Source organism: Talpa europaea, assembly GCF_964194135.1.
Source record: "Talpa europaea genome assembly, chromosome: 8".
In the NCBI taxonomy this organism is placed as follows: domain Eukaryota; kingdom Metazoa; phylum Chordata; class Mammalia; order Eulipotyphla; family Talpidae; genus Talpa; species Talpa europaea.
In genome coordinates this window covers 22,650,969-22,672,555 of record NC_140075.1, presented here as the reverse complement: position 1 = coordinate 22,672,555, position 21,587 = coordinate 22,650,969, and the positions used below count along the sequence as shown (strand labels likewise).

The window sequence follows — 21,587 nt, the reverse complement described above, 5'->3', positions numbered from 1 at the left end:
TCCAACTGAAGTGAAGCACCAAATGAATTTTGATAGTTTATATAAAGCATTCACCTCTCAACAGGAAATCTCCCCTACAGCTTCTGTCTACAGCTTCATTTTCCTTGAGTTACTAGTTAGCCACAAAGAAAGTGACAAGCTGGGGTAATTCTCACACTATCTGTCTCTCTAAGTTTAATTTTATAAAAATGACAAAAATATAATTTTTAATGAGTTGATCAAAATTTTATACCATTATAACCACTGGATTGTAATTCTTTCCCATCTACTCCCTATGTATCTGAATGTTCTCATGCCAAAGAGTTTTAGTGTTTTTCTCTTACACCTACCCCCCAAGCCCCATTTCTTTAGAGCAATGTTTTAGAGACCCCACTGAACCAGAGTTTAGATATATTTCTCCTCGTCCTGGAGTTTGTACTCATCTAGTCAGGCATTTTTCAGGGAAGACATTTCAACCTTTTGGGACTCAGTTTCTTCACATGTAAAATGTTGGGATTTCCACAGGTCCCTGCCAGCTCTAATGTGCTCCTCTAAAACCTGAAGACCATTAGCTTGCCTTCACTCACTGGGTCCTGACAGTGGATGAAAGCTATGCCAAGCTCATGTCAAAGTAATTAATTGCACCATAAATGCTGGGGATATCAGGCCTAGCTATTTGTACATATTTGTGTAATGAGGCCAAGCTAGTATTAATCATAGTTTTTCTAACTGCTTCATTTAACAGTTTTGGGGGGTGTGGGGAACTATCCATTCTTAGTTGTGTTTGCACAGCTAGAGTGTAAGAATCAATAATAATAAAATGGTTCACATTTTCAGGTATTATTTTTTCAAGGGCAAAACACTTATAGGTTTAAAATCAGGACTATAACAGTGTAGGTTTTGAAAGGCACCCCAGAAAGCAGACAGTATCGCTCTTAGCCTTAAGACGGGTAAAGCTCTTCTGCCTTACTGACAAAATGCTCAAAATGGAAACCACTTTTGGCTCAAAATGTGCAATAACTGCCCTATACCTATGTGAGGAAACACCATGTTATCAATTACTATGTTCTTTCACGATCTTCCACACTATTTCTCCCAGCTCTCTCTTTTCAAGCCTCCAAGAGCGCTAATTGAAAACACCATGTGAAAATGAGAAGGCTGGTGAGCTCCTGAAAACCCCAGGCCTAGATTTACAAGCTGTTCCCTTCATAAGCAGCAGCAATAATGCCACTTCTTTATTCTGCAGGGAGTCCAGCCATCTCTTAGAAGCACAGTCCGTTCCATCTGGTCACTCACTAGAAGGATGATAATCCTCTCCCCATCTGAGCACGGCTGAGGCTAAAGTATAATGAATTGCCTTGTACAGTTACCATCCCAGGGCATGACCAAGAAGGATAAAGACGACTGCTTCTGTCTCGGCTAGCAGATGCCTCATGAGATAAAGAAGCATGCTTTTTATTTACATGTTACGTTACTCAAGGTCCAAACCATATGAGAACATGAATGTGTGATGAGCGTCTTCATGTTCCTGCAGGACACACAGATAAAGACTCAAACCTGCCATTCTAAGGAGCAGATCCTGCTATCTACTCTTGGTTTAGCACCCACCAGGGGTCTACTTTCCACAGGGCCCACACTAAGCTTTCCACAGTCAGTGTATTTGCAGGGAGGATGTAATTTAATCTACAGACCAAAGGGCTATCAATTCCGTGGGACGGCACACTAAAGGACACCCTAGCTCTAGGAATTTGAGTGAACAAATGCCGATTCCATTTAAGGAATGACACTGATGACTGACCACTAGTACCAAAAAATTTATATGATCACATCCCTCTGGAAATGTGCCTTTTTTCCTTCTGAAAGGATGTAACAACAAGTCATTTGTTGAATATATTTTTAAAAAGCCTATTTTTCTCTCTCCTTTATTATGTCTCGAGAGTTTATTTTTTAATTTGTTCCATCAGGGCATTAAGTGTGTCCCTGCAAGGTTAGTCCACATTAACATTCAGCATACAACAGTTACTGTTGAGTGGTGGGGGTAAGGCTCCTGACTTATGCAGACTTACTTGCTGACTTACAACGTCTTGCTGACTATTATTATAAATTATCATTAACATTTTCTAGAGAAATGGAAGATTAACAGTGAAGTGATACTTTAATTGCCATGTTGGGGCTGATTTCCTTGAAATTTCTCACCTGTTCCTCAAAGGCCATTTGGGAAACACTTGAGAATACAACTAACAGGAGAGTGACAGAGCTAGAAGCCAGGACCAACCACCACAACGATGCTCTTTCTGTCCATCAACCCATGCTGAGGCATGCATGGAAAAAAACTATCCTGATTCTGTTTTCTCACATGATTTACTACACTCAGCAACCATGCAAAAGGAATCTGAATCGAGTCTGCAGCTCATTTATTCCATGTAATTTCAGGGTTTGAGTAGTATGAACAGTCAAATACCATCTTATCTCTGATGATGTGTTGGCACAGAAGTACCACATCAGTGAACACTCACCATTCCCTAACGATCAAGTCTGTTCACAACTTCTCGAACTGTAGCTATGAAGTTTTCATTGTCTTGGGGATTAGCTAAAATAATACTGTGCAGTCTGTTCATATATGAGTCAATGGTGTCCACTGTAGGGGTCTCTCCACTTCCTGAAGTGAAATAAGAGGAAAGAGTAAGAAACTCCTCCTTACTCAGTTCTGTCCTAACACAGTTAAGTGAATCCACACCAAAAGAAATCGTGATTCTACCTGTTCTGCACAAACAAGATTTTAATTTCAGGAGATACTTGTAAACCTCAAGGAAATGAAATGAGTCTGCACATTCTAAATAAACAGATAGGCTATAGCGTTGCTGTACAGCAGCTACATAAAACAAAAAGTCAGAGACTCTGCCAGCTTTGTGCAGAGTCAACATGAAACTGTATATAGAAATACTAATACTTATTTCCTCTTTTATCCCATTAGAACATCTCAAAGCAAGCAAAAAATACATAAGTGCTATTCAGGATTATTACTCAGTTTCTATTGTTCTGAATATCAAATTAAAGTGAATAGAAAGGAAACCAATTATATTAAAATATAACTGAAGAAAAATTTACATGATCAGACACCCTGAAATTCTGAATGATTTTAGCCAATACTGAGAGGACACGAGCTACAGACAACTCTGAGGGAAAAATATAAACTTATTTCATGGATTTTCTTCATGAGGGAGACCTGGCTTCACCACATGATGCCCACATAAACTGCCCCTTCCCTGGGCTCCCCATCCACGCGCTCAGCGGGGGATGGCATTACCAGGCAAAGGCATGCTGGCGAAGCTGCTGGTCAACACCTGCCGCAGGGTCTCTAGGTGCTGCTGTAAGACGGTGTTGCGGCTCCGCTCTTGGATCACGTCTACCTCCAGCTTCTCCACGGCCGTGCGCATGCTCTCCACGTGCTTCTGCAGGGCTGCGTTCCGCTCCTCGAACTCCATGTTGGATTTCCGAAGCTGGCGGAGCTCTGCCTCCCGAGCTGAGGAGCACACCCCACACAGAACACATACAGCACCAGCAGTCTCCGGGGAGTCTAATGACTCTCAATCGAAGTTCTCCTTAGCTGTCTCTAATTAGCTACCCCACCTCATCTCCTTATTTCAATACTGCCTTCAGCAATGAAGCGCCTGCTCCCTAGAGCTATTTTAAGGCTTAAAGATGGTCATATTCTATATTCTTAAGATTGCCAGGAACAGCTGCAATTCCAAAAATTTTGTTTGTTTTGTTCTTAGACTTATCAGGGGGACCCTAGGAGACTAGGCAAGAACAGTTGTGGGTCCTCTTTCTTACTGCAGTAGGGTCAGCTTTGCTCTTTCTTAGATCCTGGATGTGCACCTAAGCGTCCATTTGTACAAAGGGTTCAGGGCTAAGCATCTGAACACAAGTGAATTAGTGAGATAATTTATTTTCTTGGATCTGGAGACTAAAGCAGCTTTGACAAAACGGACAGCTTTTTTCACTGATCTTTTGAGTAGTTATCTTTATTAGAGAGCAAAACAGAAACAGTTTTCTTCTTCTAGACCAGTCCTATGGTCTGGAATAGCACTAATACTGCTTTTGAACAATCACTTCCTTCTGACAACTACATCTCCTTTCACAGATCTGAGGAACAGAAAATGACACTCTGGTAATCACCTTTGCTGTGGTTCAGGAATTCCTCTGTAAATATAGGGATGTCAAAAACAGACCGTTCCTTTACCTCTGCTTCTTTCTGTAAATCGAAAGTAACAAAACAGTTAAATCTTAATAATTAAATAGCAGTGCCTGAAGGCACAATGGTCACATCCTCCGCAGGTAAATAGCAGGGTGAGCAGGAATGAGTGCATGTGCCAGGAGGGAAAGTACCTTTTCACTGGAACTCAACCTTTATGGAGCTCAAGTGGGTTAAGCATTCAGATCTCTAAGGTGTACCATTGCTGTGCAACGAGAAACCTTGAAACAAACCTCTGTAAATTTCCCTATTGGAGAATTTGGAAGCCACTGCTTAGTTCTGTGCTTTGAAATCAAGAGAACACAGTTGTGAAAGTGGTGAGGTAGAAACAGAGAAAGGAACCTTCTAGGTGTTTTTTTCTTTTATATATAACTGAGGTGCTGTAGGCCAGAAGTGTAGGGGGTAAGGATTCACCAGAGACAGAGAGGGGAGCAGAACAGATGGATCCACTGCAATATATTGCTAAGGGGGGCAGCGGGAGAGATAGGAAAGGCCTGCTCTGTCATTTATGGGTTAGTTCCTTGGCTGGGGATGGAATTCAGGCCAACACGGTGATAGAGCTAAGACTTAGACCCTAGGCCATCAGGGAGGCCCCTGGGTGTGCTTCTTCAGTTGCTTCTATTGCTTATGCATACACAATGCTTTCTGAGATAGAACTATCCAGTCTAAATGTGCATAGTGATCAGTAATAATTTTAAGCAGAGAGCCACCAGCCATGAGAGTAATAATGGCACGCCACTTATATTTCTATTTCTATTTCTACAAGGGACAACCTAATTGGGAATCTTTCAGATTTTCTTCAGACACGGGAACAAAGAAAAAAATCTAAGAAGTCAGAAATAACTTGGCTCCAAAAAAGAAAAAGTCAAGGCTACGTGAAACAGAAAAGAACAACAAAACCTAAAATTCATTCACCAACAAGTCATTAAAAGTCTTACAAAGCCACTGCAAAATATATTTCACAATGATCCTTATGAATAAAGTCAATATTTCAAGATGCTTTGGCTGCAATTTTTACAATGAATTTGGAGTTGAAACCGTTATGAATATAAACTATAAACATCTTGGCACAGTGTTTAAAATTTTGCATAATGCAAGATGGTAAAGAGAACAGTTAGAAATGAGTATTGAGGAAATTGCTAGTGAAACGTGAAGGTTCCAAAGCTTTTGTAACATAAAGAACAGTTAAAAGCAAATCTAGAAACCATTTTTATACAAACACGTTAAGGTGACAGAATGGATCTTTCCTACTCTTGCACCAGTGGTGTCTTTTATCTTTGAACACTACGACGAGACGGTCCGGTGCCCAGACGGTCCGGTGCTAAGCAATGAACAATAAATGAGGAACTTCTGATGGCCAAGCTCCTGTTTTCTTATCAGTGTATGCCTTGTAAGGGGAGGCTGTGTGAACTGCCTGCTAATGGCAGCTGATTGAGGGAGACATCTAAGACGGAAGTCTGAAAAACTATGTATTAACCCGTGGAAACTCTCAGAACACTGAATTTTTACCTCATCTTTAATCTGTGAAAGTAAAGTTTCCCAGAACAACTTAAAATTAAGTTGTTAAAATTAAACAAAATTATCACTGAAAACCCCAGTTCTAACATTCAAAGTTCTACCTCGAACCAGTTCTTTGTGGATTTCAAAGAGAAATGATGTATAAACAAACAAATCTGGTTCCGGAAGGGATCTTAGAAATCTTGGAAGTGGCTTTCTCTCTACTGGCTCATCACGAGCTTTTACCCCGTTACTAGGCTGCTGCAGGACAGAAACCCTATGACACACAACCCCAGCACATTCAAGGCACAAACAAAAATCCACTGACCACGAGTATCAAGTCTTACAACTTGCTCGCCTTACCCTTGCTCAGCCCTCCTCGTATTGCATCAGTTAGCTAGCCACAAGTCTAAATGCCTGCCCATCAGGTGGGTAGGTGAGGATGTTTGGCTCCCATCACCATGGTACCAAGAGCCCTCTCCAAGGACTTGATCTCCTCTTCATAGGATCAGTTCAGAGCAAGCTAACTACGTTAGGGCACAGGAGAGCACCCCGTAATGAGTAACACGCTGCCCGCCCCTTGGTACAGACTTTGGAGTGCAAAATAAGAAACACCAAAGCAATTAAGCGAAACTGTTCAGTCTCTGAAAAGCAACAGAGAAATTCTACTTAACGGAAGAGTGGTAATCAAAACCATCAGCTCTCCTCCATTACTGAGTACATTACGAGGCATGAAGAGGATCCTCCTGGGGGCTCGGATATACTTAAGCAGCTCTAAGGATGGCTCAAGGGATTAAAATCATAAGGATTTCATTACCTCTTCATTGAAAGGGTCTAATTTGTTCAGACTGAGTGTCATTTTGTCATTTCTCATAAATTAAAGGAGAAACAAAATTATTGTTTCTATCTTAGTCCTCATATGAAATGTGGACACTTTCTTGAAAGTAACACTAGCTGACTCTTGGGTCTAGTGGGCTGGCCTTTGGTGTGAGAGGAGCAAGAATACTCTTCACTTTGATTTTTCATTCTACATATTGAGTAGAGGCCAAGCAAACAGAGGCACTTTTGAGCTGAACTTGTTTTGCTGTGATCTAGGCTTCAGGCCTCAACTTCAGGGAATATGGTGATACGGTGCACCAGGCTACAGGACCCTGCTGCCACACATAACGGCCTAAGTGGCTTTTGTGTTGGCCTTGCTTTCTTAGACATCTAATTTCCATTTAGGAATACAAACGGGTTCTTTACTATATGCAAACGAAATCATTTCTGTCTTAACTGGCAACAACTTGTGCCGCTATCAGGAAATCAGGCCCATTTTAACTCTCAACACTGTTTATTTCCTCCAGCGGGGCAGGTGCAGCCATGCTCACCTGGGCTGCAGAGGCTGGGCTTTGGCCACACTTCTGCCGCTAACTAGTCACCTGCTCTGAGGTGCCCCAACAAATCCTGGGTCATCCTTCAGGTTTAATTCATTGCCTCCGTTCCCTCGGGTTTCTGTGGCTGCTTTTCACCCATAGAACTTTCTTATTTTTATTAACTCCTTTTATACTAAGAAGTTATATGTAAGGAAATCCCTGTGTAACTATGTTTAAAAAACTGTCAAGCCAGTTATTTTTGACTACAATTGTTTTGAAATTACCTGGTTTAGGAAAGATATTATTCAATGAAAGATAAAAACTGATACATTGAGGGACATTAATCAGGTCAGTAATCTTAACATTAGAGAGCTTCATTCTTATGTGGCCATGCCTGTAGGCAGATTTATAGAGCCAACTGTACGTATATTTGAGAAACGACTGCTGCCTCCACCTATTCCTTCCCTTCTGCGGGTTATGTAACATGCTTCCAATGCCGAGATGGAAATCAAAGAGACATATTTCTTTTCACAAATAACAAACTTACATTATACTAAATAATGTATTTTAAGAAAATACTTCATTTCTCAAATCAGCAGCAGTTTTTATGAATGACTAAATCTGCTAAATCTTTTCTGACTACGGCTATTGACTTTGCTGAAGATAAAAATGTCACCTACGTTTTGGCCAGCGAAATCTTATAGTGACGAAGTGAGTCAGTTAAATTGAGATGAAAGTGTGCAATCTAATATTTTAGGTTACTGTCCAAATTTTCTTTTGCAACCATAAAGAACAGAGAAGTTATAAAGGATGCTTAATAGGGAAAGAGAAGTATGGAAATTTCATGATAGTGGTGGGTGGGCACATAGACAAAATGGAGAAATATGTAATTTTACAAGTATATAGCAAAATGGAAACTTTGCAATACAGTTCAATTACAATTTATAAAGAATGTGGTTTCTCAAGCAAAAGATATTCATTTAAATTAGAGTACAGAAATGTCATATAAACACTTACATAGAATTTATATGAAGAATAAAATTTTAATATTTACTATGTTCCTCACTTAATGATTCATGGATGATAATAAATCTATTTGACCTGAGAGTCTAAATCTTTTTTTTTTGAAAAAGGAGTTATTCTTATTTGTTTATGCATATAAGAAGTGGTGTAGGCCAGAGGTGCAGGGGGTGAGAGGATTCACCAGAGACAGTGTGGGGAACAGAACAGGTATATCTACTGAAATACAGTGCTGAGGGGAGCAGCGGGTGAGACAGGAGAGGTCTGCTGTGCCATGTGGGTTAGCTCCCCGGCCAGAGATCAAACTCATGCCACAGTGGCTGACCATAGCTTGATAGCGCTGAGACTTTAACCCCTGTGCCACCAGGGAGGCCCTGAGAGTCAAAATCTTTTCTTGATGTTTTGATGGTCACCAATACCAAATTAGGTATGAGAACTATAGCACCAAGATAAGTGATTGTTTTGAAGAAATGATTCCCTTGATTTAATAAACAACTAAATACATGCAAAACAGTACATCAAAAATAACTCTTTTAATGAAAAGTCCCACTGTCATTTCAGCAAGTGGAGTTTGTGTAAAAGTATTTATGGAAAACCTCCTCCAGGCAAGGGCAGCATGTTAGGTGGTACCCGTGCTAGCACTAGTTCAAGGTGAAAACTAGATTGTGTGTCTTAAAAGAGATAATAATATATGAGTACGAATAATAGAAGCACTAGAAAACCCCCGATACCAGGTCAGATCAACAAAGAGAAATACAGTAAGCTATGAGGGTTAAAGGGGTTGGAAGAAACAGGAAAAGATTGAGGGAGAAAATAAAACTTGTAATAGGATTTGAAGGATGAGTAGGATTTTTGAATGGGATGGGATGATGGGGAGGTGGAAAAATGAGCGAGGGAGAAAAAGTATTCTTGTGAAAGAAAGAATATGGGCACCGGCATGAAAGATGGGGTCCCCAGATGACAGCGAATAGTAAAGGCTTTTAATATATAAGCTAAGATGGGACTTCATTACAGAAGACACTTGATTGTTGAATTTGAATGTGATCTGGTAAGCAATGATGAGTCTGAGCATTTTAAAGCAGGAAATAATACAAATTTTATTTTTTCACAACCATACATTACCCATAGCCTGGTGCTCTCTCTCTCCTCTCTACTTTCTCTCTCTCTCTTTCTCTCTAGCCTAAATATTGGAAATGAGGTTAAACCAAAGAGAGGGAAAAAGGCCAGTAAACAAATGTATCAATGAGGAAAGGAGGCACAGGGAACAAGATATTATCATTTGTGCTTTGTCCACACTGTAGTTGAATCGTTCATTAACCACATTCTGGAACCCTAAATAATTTTTTGAGAGTCAAATAAGATATTTGATGAAGGGCCTCCCCTGGTGGCGCAGGCGGTTGAGCACCGTGCTGTGAAGCTATCCACAGCCTCTGCAGGGCTGGTTCGATCCCTGCTGGGTAGCGAGGGTCCCATATGGCAAGGCAGACCTGTCGCGCCCACTACTCCCCTCAGCAATGTATTTCGTCAGTCAGCCTGTTCTGTTCCTCACTCTGTCTCTGGTGAATCTTCTCACCCTCCCACACATCTGGCCTGTACCCTGGTTCTTCTATAAATAAATAAATAAATAAATTTTTAAAAAAAAAAGATATTTGATGACGATAAACTACAAATTACAGTTTTCGTTTGGTCCTCATTTCTATACTTCCCATTCTGTCTGTCTTGGATCACAAGAAATGACTGGAGCAAGGGTTGTAATTCAAGGACAGATTAATGACTACATGCAAAGAATCCTTGAGCTAAAGCAAGTCAATCTAAATTTGGTATTTGAAATAATCTACTATCCATTAAAAAAACCCCAGCATTTCAAACAATCAAAAAATCAAACCACAGTATTGTAAATCGATATTACATATAGATTAAAAACTAATTTACCTCATGGTCATGAGTGGCCTGTCGGGCTGCATCTGAAATATGAAAGAATAAGAGAACATGAAGTTGAAAAACAAAACAACAATAAAACCCAAGCATATGACTATGTCAAGCTATGAAAACTGCTGGAATAGGTAGATTCTCACAACATCTATTTTCTCTCATGCTTTATTTATCACTTGCTCTTAGCCAAAAGCCAAGAAGCCATTCATGCTTTTTTAATCATTCAATCAACAAAAGTTAAAGGGAGCCCCATACTCATAGGCTGTAAAATTAGACACCAGAGAAACAGCAGGACAGTTCTTACCTTGGGGAGAACAGGGTTGGGTACCGGATGGGAAACACACACCAAGGCTCCTTGCACAGCAAGAGAGTTTAACAAGGCAAATGCCCAAGTGTGGAGAAGATGCAATGGCTAAGGAATGACTGACTGGTTATGGGTGGGGCTTCTTTGGCAGTGTTTCCTGAAGAAGGGGAACTTGCAGCACTGATAAATAATTTTAATGGGGAACAAAAGCTCCACGAGGAGGGGGATCTTGTCTATCTTGTTCATTCACTGTGGTATCCATAATGCCTAGATAAAAGCCTGACAGGTAACAGGAGGTGCTTGCTTCATATATTTTGAATGCATGCATGCATGAATGGATACATAAAAAGGATGATCACTGGAGGCAAAGAGAAATGGCACATGAAAGGCTTAGAGGTGTTAAAGCAAGATAGTTACATAGTTTAGCAGACAGACTTGTTTAGGGGCAGAGAACTCTATCTACATTGGGAATTAGGAAAAAACAAAACAAAACAAAACAAAACAAAACACAGCTATCTACAAGGGATCTTGGAGCACAGGCCAAATTGTTGATGCTGGATATGGAAACCCAATGGAAATTTCTGAGAGCAATGTGTTTGTAGTGAAATTCTAAGATAATGCTTGTAAGTAAATGTAGGGGACAGAGAAATGAGAGAAGCCTTGCTATGATATTTAGCACTCTAAGAGGAGATTTTGTGACACTCCAAGCACAGCAAACTACTAATCCAGCTTGGTCTGTTTCTGATACCTTGCCTATGAGATTTGCCTTTCTGACGGTCCTGGGTTTTCCTGCTGAAGACCTTGTAGGCCTCAGTCTTCTGATACTGCTCCAGTTCCTTCATGTAACGCTCCTTATCTCTGTCTGCTTCATCAAGGTAGCGCTAGGAAAGAAATGTGGAATTACTTTCAAGAAAGAGATGTTATTTAGGTAAAATATCAATTACCTATTTGAAGAAAACAGGACAATTAGAATATGAAAAGTAATGTATACAGGGAATAAGCTTTATGGGAGAAAAAAATAACAAGTTATATGAATACAATAATATAATCCCTCTTATGAAACAGGTGATTATGACTTTTTAGGCTATTTACTGCCTTTTCTAATTTAATGAAGACACGTCCTAATGAGAACATTCTCTTAAAAATTCATAAAGACAATTATAGTTATTTCTCTAAACCTACAGACAGAGCTCCACATGGCTACTAGCATTCTCAGGAGGGTTAAATACCATATACGCACACTTAATCTTCCCAGGGGAAGGGATGGAATATTGCTTTGTTTCTCCATCCCTAAACCATTCTGAGGGCATGATCTCATACATCAACTGGCCTTTTAAAAGCCAGAAGAGTGGGAAACTAAAGCCCAGAAACGCAAAGAACATAAAAAAGAATGACCTCATCCAATGGACCTAAAATGGACCACTTCGAGAGAGCTATATCTACATGCTTTGAGCTATTAATTATTTAAACAAAGTTCATTGATCTACCAGGATAATTTTGTTTAATGCCTTGTCCTTTTCATTCGTCAATTAGATATACAAAATATAAAAATACTATGTGAACATAAACTGGAGATAGACATCATGGTAAAAACCTTGTCTCCTACAAGAGCCAAATGTAGGGAACATCCAACGGGTGAATGACCATTAGAGAAAAAAAAGGAAACTATACACGCACACCACTTATTAATAGGTAAGAAACACACATAAATGGGAGGGGAAGGAAGGGGAATGCGGAAGGCTGACTGGTGAATGTGGAAGGAGTGTTGGAACTAAAAAATTATTGTTTTGCAACGATCATGGTAGGGATTAGATCAGGCAAAAGTCACCAACCAGTGCTAAATCCAGGGGGAAATTTAGAACATGCTATTTGCATGTTCTTAAAATGTCTCTCCATAGACAACTTTGCTGGGTGAACAAAATTAACACTATTGGTGAGGAATAAAAGGACATTTTGTGCCTGCATATGCTACGGCCAGAGAAGGACATTACCATTTAGGCCGCATTCTGACCAAGAATGCATAACCTCAATCTAATCAGAGAAAACATCAGACAAATACAAAGTGAGGAATGTTCTGATAACAGTAAACAAACGGGGGGGGGAGTTCGTTACACTGTTAAAAAACATCAGTGTAATAAAGACAAAGACTGGAAATAGCCCAATTAAATGAATCTAGAGAATTAAATACCAATTTCAAAACCTGACCCCAGACTGGGGAAAAATGTTATAGAGGAATGATGCTTGGTCAACTGACAAAACTAGAATATGGATGATAGGTTAGAGATAGGTTAGAGCAATGTATTGTGTTAATTTAAAATTATGAATTGATAACTATACTGTGGTTATATAAGAAAACTTGTGTTTATCCTTGGGAAATACATACTGACATATTTATGGGTAAAGGGCCATGATATTTGTAATTTGCTCCCAGATGATTCAGAAAAGCACATACTGTGTGTGTGTGTAAGAGGAGAGGGCAAGATGAGCGAGAATCTAGGCTTATCCACAGGAATCAATGAGCAAGCACTGGAGAGTCTGAGTGCATATCCACGTGGAAAAAGGAATAAAAGGTGTTAACAGTGAGCAGGGTATTTCTATTTGGGTGTCCTTTATAGTATTCTGTTTGCAACTTTTGTACATTTGAAATTATTTTCAAATAAAAGGTTCAAAAAACAAAAACCTTTGTACTACCTAACAGGACTATCCCTAGAGATAATTACTTTTATTTTTTTCTCTACTCATTTCTGTATTGTCTGAAAAAACTTTAAGCAATGAGCAAGTATTACATTTGAAAAATAAGAGTCACATAGCCTGTACACCTCACAATTTCTTTATACATTAAAACTAAAATAATGGGCAATACACACTGCCTTCCACTGCTTGCTAGCACAGTACACAGAACTTCACATTGCAACTTAATCTCATTTGTTTGAACTTTTTTGAATTCAGTTAATTCCTGAGAGTATTTTTCAAGTTGGTTTTAATCTGTGTGGAATCCTTTTTAAAGAGGATATATTAATTTTTTCTTAATCTTAAGAGTGACAAAAGTTGTATTTATTATTTCATCCAACATTTACTACCCCGTACTTCTGTAGAAAGAGAAGGAAGACAAACGACTTCTTTCCACCTCTAAAATAATAATCACAAAGTTAACAAAAAAAGAGTGTACGTCATAATTGAGTAAAAGACATAAAAGAAATATAGCTATCATCCTGATGTTGAAAATGCCAGAAATTTTTAACTGAAAGACACTCCCACAATCATTACTACCACTCTGCTTTTGCTGCATTTCAACCAGTTCATGGCTATCTTGTCCTGATTTCCTCTCAAATTTCTCCAACAAATTGTATAGGTTGTATAGGTTTCAGTTTTGCAGGAGGGTTAGTTTTTGTCTTAGAGAAGAATGCATTCAAGTAGTTCTTACTTTATTTTCTATAGTAGGTCAAATTTGCCAGAACTCTAGTTACGAAAAAAAAATTACTAAAGCAGCAAAATCTTTTTCTTAAATGTAAATCTTATGTAGCAGAATTGTATCAAATGACCTTTTTTCTCATTTAATTCAAGACTTTTCCATTTAGCTTGGTAGAATAAATTACGCTGATAAATTTCTTAATATTTGACTACTTTAAAAATTTTGGACTCTCAGCACAGAAAAGTGGAGCTGCTCCTGCTCACACCCTTGCCGTGGACTGTGAAGGAGTGTAAAAACCACTGAGCTACAGAAAGGAGCCATGGGGACCCTGACATTCTGACCGCCTAAGCATGTGACAAAATTGAAAAATCAACCATTATCCTCTTTGTTTCTCTCTCTCTCTCTCTTTTTAAAGATTTATTATTTATGCATAGAATTGGGATGTAAGCCAGTGGTGCGGGGGGTGAGAGGATTCACCAGAGAGAGTGGGGAGCAGTGGACGAGACAGGAGAGGTCTGCTGCACCATGTGGGTCAGATTCTTGGCTGGAGATCGAACTCAGGCCATCGAGGTGCTAGCACTGACACTTAACCTTTAACCTCTAGACTATCAGGCCCTATCCTCTTTGTTTTTCTGATGAAAGTTGTTTTGAGATACCAAAATCAAGCAAAGGATCAATAATAGGAACAGTTACCTGCTTTTCCTCAGGAGGCAGTTTACTCCATTCATTGCCCAACATCCTGGTGATTTCTGGAAACGGGACTTCTGGTCTTTTAGCTCGAAGCTGTTCTCGACGCTCATTCATGAATCGAACATATCCTGTAAGGGGGGATTTGGGTGCATTGCTGTCTCGCAGAGGTTTCTTCCTCTTCCTTCCTTTGGACCAACCTCCTCGTTTACTTCTTTGCTAGAAAACAAGACAAAATAAAAATCCAAAAACCAAATTACAACAACAAAATGCCCCTGCCCCAAATACAACAATCAATACCAACAAACAAAACAGGGTCCAAATTTGTCAGGGAAACAATTCAAGAAGGGCCGCTAAGATGTTCACTTGCAGACCCTTCTAGGTACCACATTACATAAACTGTTGCACTAGAGAGGGCTGATTTACTGCTGACCCTAACAGATGAGAAGCAGTGGTGCCATGGTAATGCAAAGCTTTGGCCTTCACTTGCCCTTGACAAGTCTTGACTTCTGAGAGAGGAATATGCTAGGTGGGAAATGCAGACATTGTCACAGTAGATCTGAACAAGATGCTGTCACATGAACAGGGGAAATGAAGAGAAAAGTTGTAGTATAGGGATACAAAATCATTCATGAAGGGTATTTCTGACTGATACTATTCAGAATCAGCTTCCATTTCCCACAGCAGATAGCATATCAATTTTAAAATTAATATCTAACTCTTAGAAAAATTTCATTTGAGTATAATATACCCAAAATAAAGATGAGTTCTTCAGCTTGATGATTTGTTCCTTGAGATTTTTTCAAGAAACTAGAGGTCTTTGTGTTATTAATTAAATCAAAAGATGAAATCATCTCTAAAAAGTTTCGGAAAAGAACTGATGTACCACTGATGTTTGACCACAGCCCTTTTAGATGAGATGTAAGTGCATCGATTTTTTGCTTTATAATTTTACAATTACATAGAGTCTAGCAGTTAATAACATTTTATGGATATAAAAATTCTTATTACAGAAAAGAAAAAGATGAGCAAAATGAACAAAATTATCTAAACAGTGATTAAAGCATGCAATCCTCCAGATGTACATAAAGCAGTGCAATAATTCACCATTGGGATAATAATGTATTTTGTATTCATTTTCTCCCTTGTTTTTGTTTTGCAAATCTAGTAGCATTAAAGCTACAAAAGTTTTTAAGGTGTCTAAGAAGCTTTAAGCATTCATCACAAACTTTAAGAATGCCAACATGAAAAAAAAAAATCACCTTTTTTACAGTAAGAAAAAAGACAAAAAAATCAATAGCAGTATTGATTTGTTTTATGGCAGGAAAAAAGTGCCTTAAATAGACAATGGAATCAGTCATTGGGGAGGAATGCTGAGAGTCCACCAAGGGCACGACTGCCAAAGCAGATGGAGTCTCTGTGTGAATTACAGAAAATGCGAGAGTGAGGAGAGAGTGAGGATTTGGCAAATGCTGGGACTCTTTTGGGCACCCGTGAGTCCACACTCAGGGTGTGTGAGCAGTGTGGCGCCTAGAACAAGGGAATGTGGACTTCTCACCAATTATTTAATTAAATCACTCACTCCTTCCATATGCATTTGTTGAGCTTCTAATATGATATAGGTATACATTTCTTAGAAAGGGGATAAAAAGAGTTTGTGTCTATGTAGTTAAAGCCATTAATATATGGCTCTATGTGAAATAAAATATAAGAAGGCCAGATGAGGAGCCCTTGATCAAATCCCTTGGCAACTGCTTTTTCAGAAGCTTCACAGACCAGTAAACGGGAGATGCTTGGGGGCTCACCTCATCTTCATGCCTTTGCTCATTGCCTTCTGCTGTATTAGAAGGCTCATTCTGAAGCAACTGCCCTTGAGAGAGATCCTCCACGAATTCTGAGTTGTTAGTGGATGATGTGACTCCACCACTATATGGAACTTCTGGGTGTGTTAAACTGAAGAATAATAGGCAGAAGTGTAAAAGTTCAGTATCAACAGCATCAAAAACTCCTATTCAGCCTAGGTTCAAGACAAATTTCACTGCCAGCAAAAACACCTACCAGTCCTTGAATTAATTCCCCTGCTTCATTCTGTGTAAATGTACACAATAATGTCTCCACAATAGCTACAGAGTACTTAAAAAATGGTTTCAGTACTTGAAGAAGTCAGTAACATGAAGAAGTCTCCTACCAAAAACAGCTATAATCTTTTCTCCCCAAATTACCTCATCCCTCACAATAGACTTCATATCTTAGTTTTGAGTATGTAACAGAATTTCATATGCTTCCTTTCCTGGATCTCCACGTAAAGGGAAAATACTATCAATGGAAAAGGAGCACAGGAATTAAAGTTGTGGAGGTAGGCTGCCCCATCAAAAAAGAGCTCTTGAAGGCTATTCTTTTTTTGGATTATAGACAACCAGACCATCTTACTGTCAATATTATTAAGTTCAGGTATAAATGATAATAAATCAGACAAGATATATTTCTTTTTTGTTTCCATTATTCTGTTGTAGATGAGCTCAGCAAACCAGTTCTTACTCTTCCGAAAAGTGAACACAAGAACTTATGGATGGTGGTTGGGTCTTAGACTGACTCATTCTATCATATGTGGATAAAGGAATGGAGGAAAAGACAACACCATGTGCTAGGCAGTTTGGAGGAAGGAAACTGTAAGAGAGTAGCCATCGGTGGTTATTTTGGAAGAATGTATACTCCCTCGTGTTACAGGCAAACAATTACAATGCAATATAAGTACCAAAACAGAGATTTATAAAACAGAGTACTAAAACAGATTTGTAAAATGTGCCATAAGGGCACAGTAAAGAGTATGATGATTTTATATGTATGGTGAGGATGTTATGAAAGATTTTAGAGATAAGGACCTAAAAGATAAATAGGAACGCGTCAGGTAGACCACATCATTACAGGTAGAAAGAACAAGGCATAATAGGGAAACCTAGAAGGAGGCTACTGCAATAAAGTGAAGTGAGAGAGAAGGGTGGGCAGGATGGAGGACAGGGAAGAAAAAGCTAAGAGAGAGGTAAAATGGAGGAAAAATGGAGGAAACTCAATAACAAATTTGAATATAAACAGCGAAGGAAAAAAATGAGTCAAAGGTACTTGTGAGGTTCCAGATTTTGGGACTATGTGCCCTTAAACAAAGTAACTACTGGAGTGTGTGTGTGAGAGTGTGTGTGTGTACAAGAAAGTTTCAAACACTCATGGCACAACTAAATATAGCTGTCCCACAGTCAACTGGAAACATGCGCTGACGGAACAGACATGAAGAAAAGACAAGAGACAGATTTGAGAGGCACCAGACCATAGGAACAGTGAGAAGTGCTAAATAGTCTCCAGAAAGATGGTGAGAAGAAAAGTCAGGATAGAAAACTGTTGGAGCAGTAACATTTTAGGATCAAGAGTTAGAAAGGCATTAATTTAGAGGCCAAGGTGGAAAGACTTTGAAGAAGGGGGTATTAACCAAGTAAAAAGTTGCAGATGTTTAATAAAACAAAGATATTTTTCAGCAGAAGGATGCTGGCAATTTAAGAATATACAGTTTAGTGGAATTATGGGCATAATAACCAGATTACAGTGAACTGAGAAATGAATTAAAGCAGATATAGACTGTGCTGGAAATGAAAGAGTTTATACTTCTCTGACACTTTCTAGAAAACATAATGGATGATTTCAAGAGAAGGTCTCTATATTTTTGAGATTCTTTGAAAAAGGATAAGAGAATGTATAAATTCAATGCCAGTCATGTTCTCTGAGCCAGGCTGACCTCAGCAGCTGTTTTTCCAAATATTTCAATCATTTTGGATGTCTTTGGCAACTGTCTTTTCTCTGGAACATTCTCATTTCAATTGTGCCATCAATTTTAAGTTACTAACTCTTACCCATTCTCATTTCAATGAAATATAAGAACTAAACCAGGGAAGAAGTACCAGTCTTATGACTCTGTGAGTAAAATGGACAGAAACCAGCAGAGAGTGCAGGAAGGAGTCAAACACCTTGAAGGTAATAAGTTGGATAAAGACTGAAAAACACAAAGATTTTTTTTTGTTCCTATGAACGAACTGTCCAACAACGCTTCCATTTGTGCTCTGGGTCCCACATCCTCTAGCTTACTCAAAACAGACAGCTATTCCTCAATTTTGCCCATCACCAATTCTTCTTCCCTACTGTCTTAGTCTAATCAGCACATAAATGTGGCATTATTACTCTTAAAAAGAAAACAAATAAAAAAAAAAACAAACTCACTCTCTTGGACCCGCTTCATTTTTCTCTTTTCCTTTAAAGAACTGTTGCTATTTATTGATTTTAATTTCAATTTCTCCACAATTTCTTTCTAAAGACATGCTGACAAGTCTTGTCAAGTTACCACTGACTTCCATGGTAAATGCAGTATCATTTCCCAGAACTCATCTCACCTGAACTTCCAGATGTACCTTAGATAACTGGCTCCTTCCATTCCCCTGGAATCCCTTTTATCTGGTTTCCAGGACTTGCACTTCTCTAGTTTTCCTGCTATCCTCTAGCCGTCTTTGTGGACTCCGCCTCTTCTGCCTGACTTGGAAACGCTGAACTATGCCAGAGCTCAGGCAGTAGATCTCTTGTCCTTGGTCTGTAAACAGTGCTTATTTCTTCAGTGATCTCATTGTGTGGCCTGGCTTTAAATAGAAGTTATATACCAATGGCTCTCAAGTTTCTCTTTCTAGTCTGGACCTCCCTTAAGCTCAGAACCCGGTACCAAGCTACCTATTTGACACCTCTGCTTGGATAGCTAATAATCACTTCAAATTAAAAATCTCCAAAGCTGAGTTCCTAACATTCTTCCCCTACCTGTTCATTTCCCCCATTTAAATTAACGGCAATTCCATCCCTTAGGTCTCCTAGGCCAAAGACAACTTCAAGGTTGTCTTTGCCTTCTCCCTCCCTCTCACATCTTATCTGGTCTTTAGGCAAATCCTGTTTGATTTGCCATCAAAATATATCTAGAATTCTATACTTCACAGCACACCCTCATTCCTGTTATCTTTGAAACCCACTCCAATTAGGTTTTTGCTCCTCTACTCTATCAGCATACTCTTGTCAAAGCCATTAGTGATGTTCTCCAGGTCATCATTTCTCCCCTGAACTATTTCAGGAGTCTAACTGGTCTCCTTGCTTCAGCCCCTGCTCCCTTCACTCTATTCTCAATATAACAGTCATAGGGAACCTGTTAAAATGTAAGTCAGATCTTATTCTGTTCCAAATCCTCCAGTGCCTTCAGATCTCACTTACAGTAATAGTTATCTGTAAGTGCTTATCTGACTCATGATATCCTACACGAGCTAGTCCTTGCTAAAATATGGGTCTCATACCAATAGCACTGCCATCACCGGGAAGTTTTTTACATGTAGAGTCTCTGGCCCTAGCTCAGACTTTCTAACAAAGAATCTGCATTTTAGTGAGCTCTTTGGGCAATTTCTATGTAGACTACAATCTGAAAAGCACCAATAGGGCCCTCTTTTTCCTCTCCCCTGGTATACTCTGCTCCAGTTATGTCGACCTCCTGTCTATTTCTAAAAGGTAGAGACACCTCTGCCTTGGGATTTCTGCATTACTTCCCCCTCTGTCTAGAATAATCTTCCTAAATAATTGTATGCAGGCTACCTATTTCTTTCAGATCTGGATTTAAGCCACTTTGTCTATCAAGTCTTTCTGGGTCATCTTTTCTAAAATTGTACCCCCAAACCTTCCTGATCTTTCTTCTCTACTTCATTTTTTAACTGACAGTTCCTATCAGTTGAGTATGTTATTTATCTATCTTTTTTATTGTTTGACTTCCCTGGCAGAATCTGAATTCTGTAGGGACTACAAGTTTTGTCTGTTTTAGTCACTCCTTAAAAATCTAGCGCCTAAAAGAGTGCTTGGCACATAGCAGACAGTTGGAAAATTTGTAGTGAATGAATTGGATTTTGCAAGTAGGCAGCCTGTGGAAAACTCTTGAAGATTAAGTAAGACACCTGAATAACTAAGGTCAGAAGGCAAATACTAATGAGGCAAGAAATGAATGTGAGGGAAGGAAACAATTACAAAGTGTAGTCTATTTTTAAAGTGCTCTAAAGAATATTAAAATAATTCATCTTAAGGATTAGCTAGCACTTCAATCTATTAGTGAATACAATTCTTCCTTGGCAAATAACTTCTAAATTTAGAAAAGATAAAAATTGAAATGAAGCAGATTTTCAAGGAAAGAGGGGCTATCGCTATTAGCCCTTTCCTATATTCTTTACACATCTGTCCAAAAATGCCAAAGAAAAGAGACGGGGGCAGAAAAAAGTAACACAAATCAGCAAGAGCTCCTAGGCATCTTGAATAAAGAACCATATTCTAAAAAATATGACCTTAAAAAAAGACTTATGGGGAAAAATTATTTTAATATCAGTGGCAATTCAAACAGAAAATGCATTTGATTTTCAGAGCGTGCCCCTTGGCAGGTATTTCCTTAATGGTGATCATGTGGTTCACTTCACCAGGAGTGACCAACGTTTGCTGTTCCAGTTCACAGGAACCAGCGCAAACGACAGCTAACTGCAGATTACAGAGCAGCTCACAATCAATGGTTACACTTTCTTTGCCCAACAAAACCGTATCTTCTAGTCTCATGATTTAAAACTGCCTCTCTGGCATCTCATACATTGCCGAAAGCTTTGTTCTGAAGCCTAGGCAGAGGCCCAGGGTCCCAAAGCAGCTGCTTACCCAGTTGTAGCCAGATCATTACTCTCCTTGGAGCCATCCTCATCTGCAAAAAGGGGAGGCAGGGCTGAACTAGTCATCAAGGTTTCCATCTCTCTGAAGGGAAGAGAGAATAAAAAATAATGACTTAATTACTTCCAGCTGAAGTTCCACTAATTTAAACGACAACCTTCCTTCACTTTATCGCATGAGCAGCAGAATACAAACTGAGCGAATTATTTATTTTCTTGACTTGATACATTAATTTAAACCCTATGGTTAATGGGCTTTTAACTCCCCCGGTCTTCGCAACTAAGTAGACTAAAAATAAATTTTAACAACCAGGACATATTTGGAAAATTCCTTTCTGTTCACTCAGTATCTTTAACAGTAGCTTTCATTTTCTATAAAAATTGTTAAGCA

The 21,587-nt window shown here is 39.0% G+C and overlaps 1 protein-coding gene across 1 annotated transcript; it reads right to left on the bottom strand.

The window, feature by feature from the left end:
• Positions 1 to 2,501: 2,501 nt before the first annotated feature.
• HMG20A (high mobility group 20A) lies at positions 2,502 to 21,277 on the bottom strand (the record flags this gene model as incomplete). The annotated part of the gene is made up of 8 exons (XM_084239643.1): positions 2,502 to 2,638; positions 3,287 to 3,502; positions 4,159 to 4,234; positions 10,039 to 10,070; positions 11,091 to 11,223; positions 14,448 to 14,660; positions 16,247 to 16,394; positions 21,189 to 21,277. 8 exons carry the CDS (start codon positions 21,275 to 21,277, stop codon positions 2,502 to 2,504), a joined length of 1,044 nt encoding a protein of 347 aa, XP_084095769.1.
• Between the last annotated feature and the right edge of the window lie 310 nt (positions 21,278 to 21,587).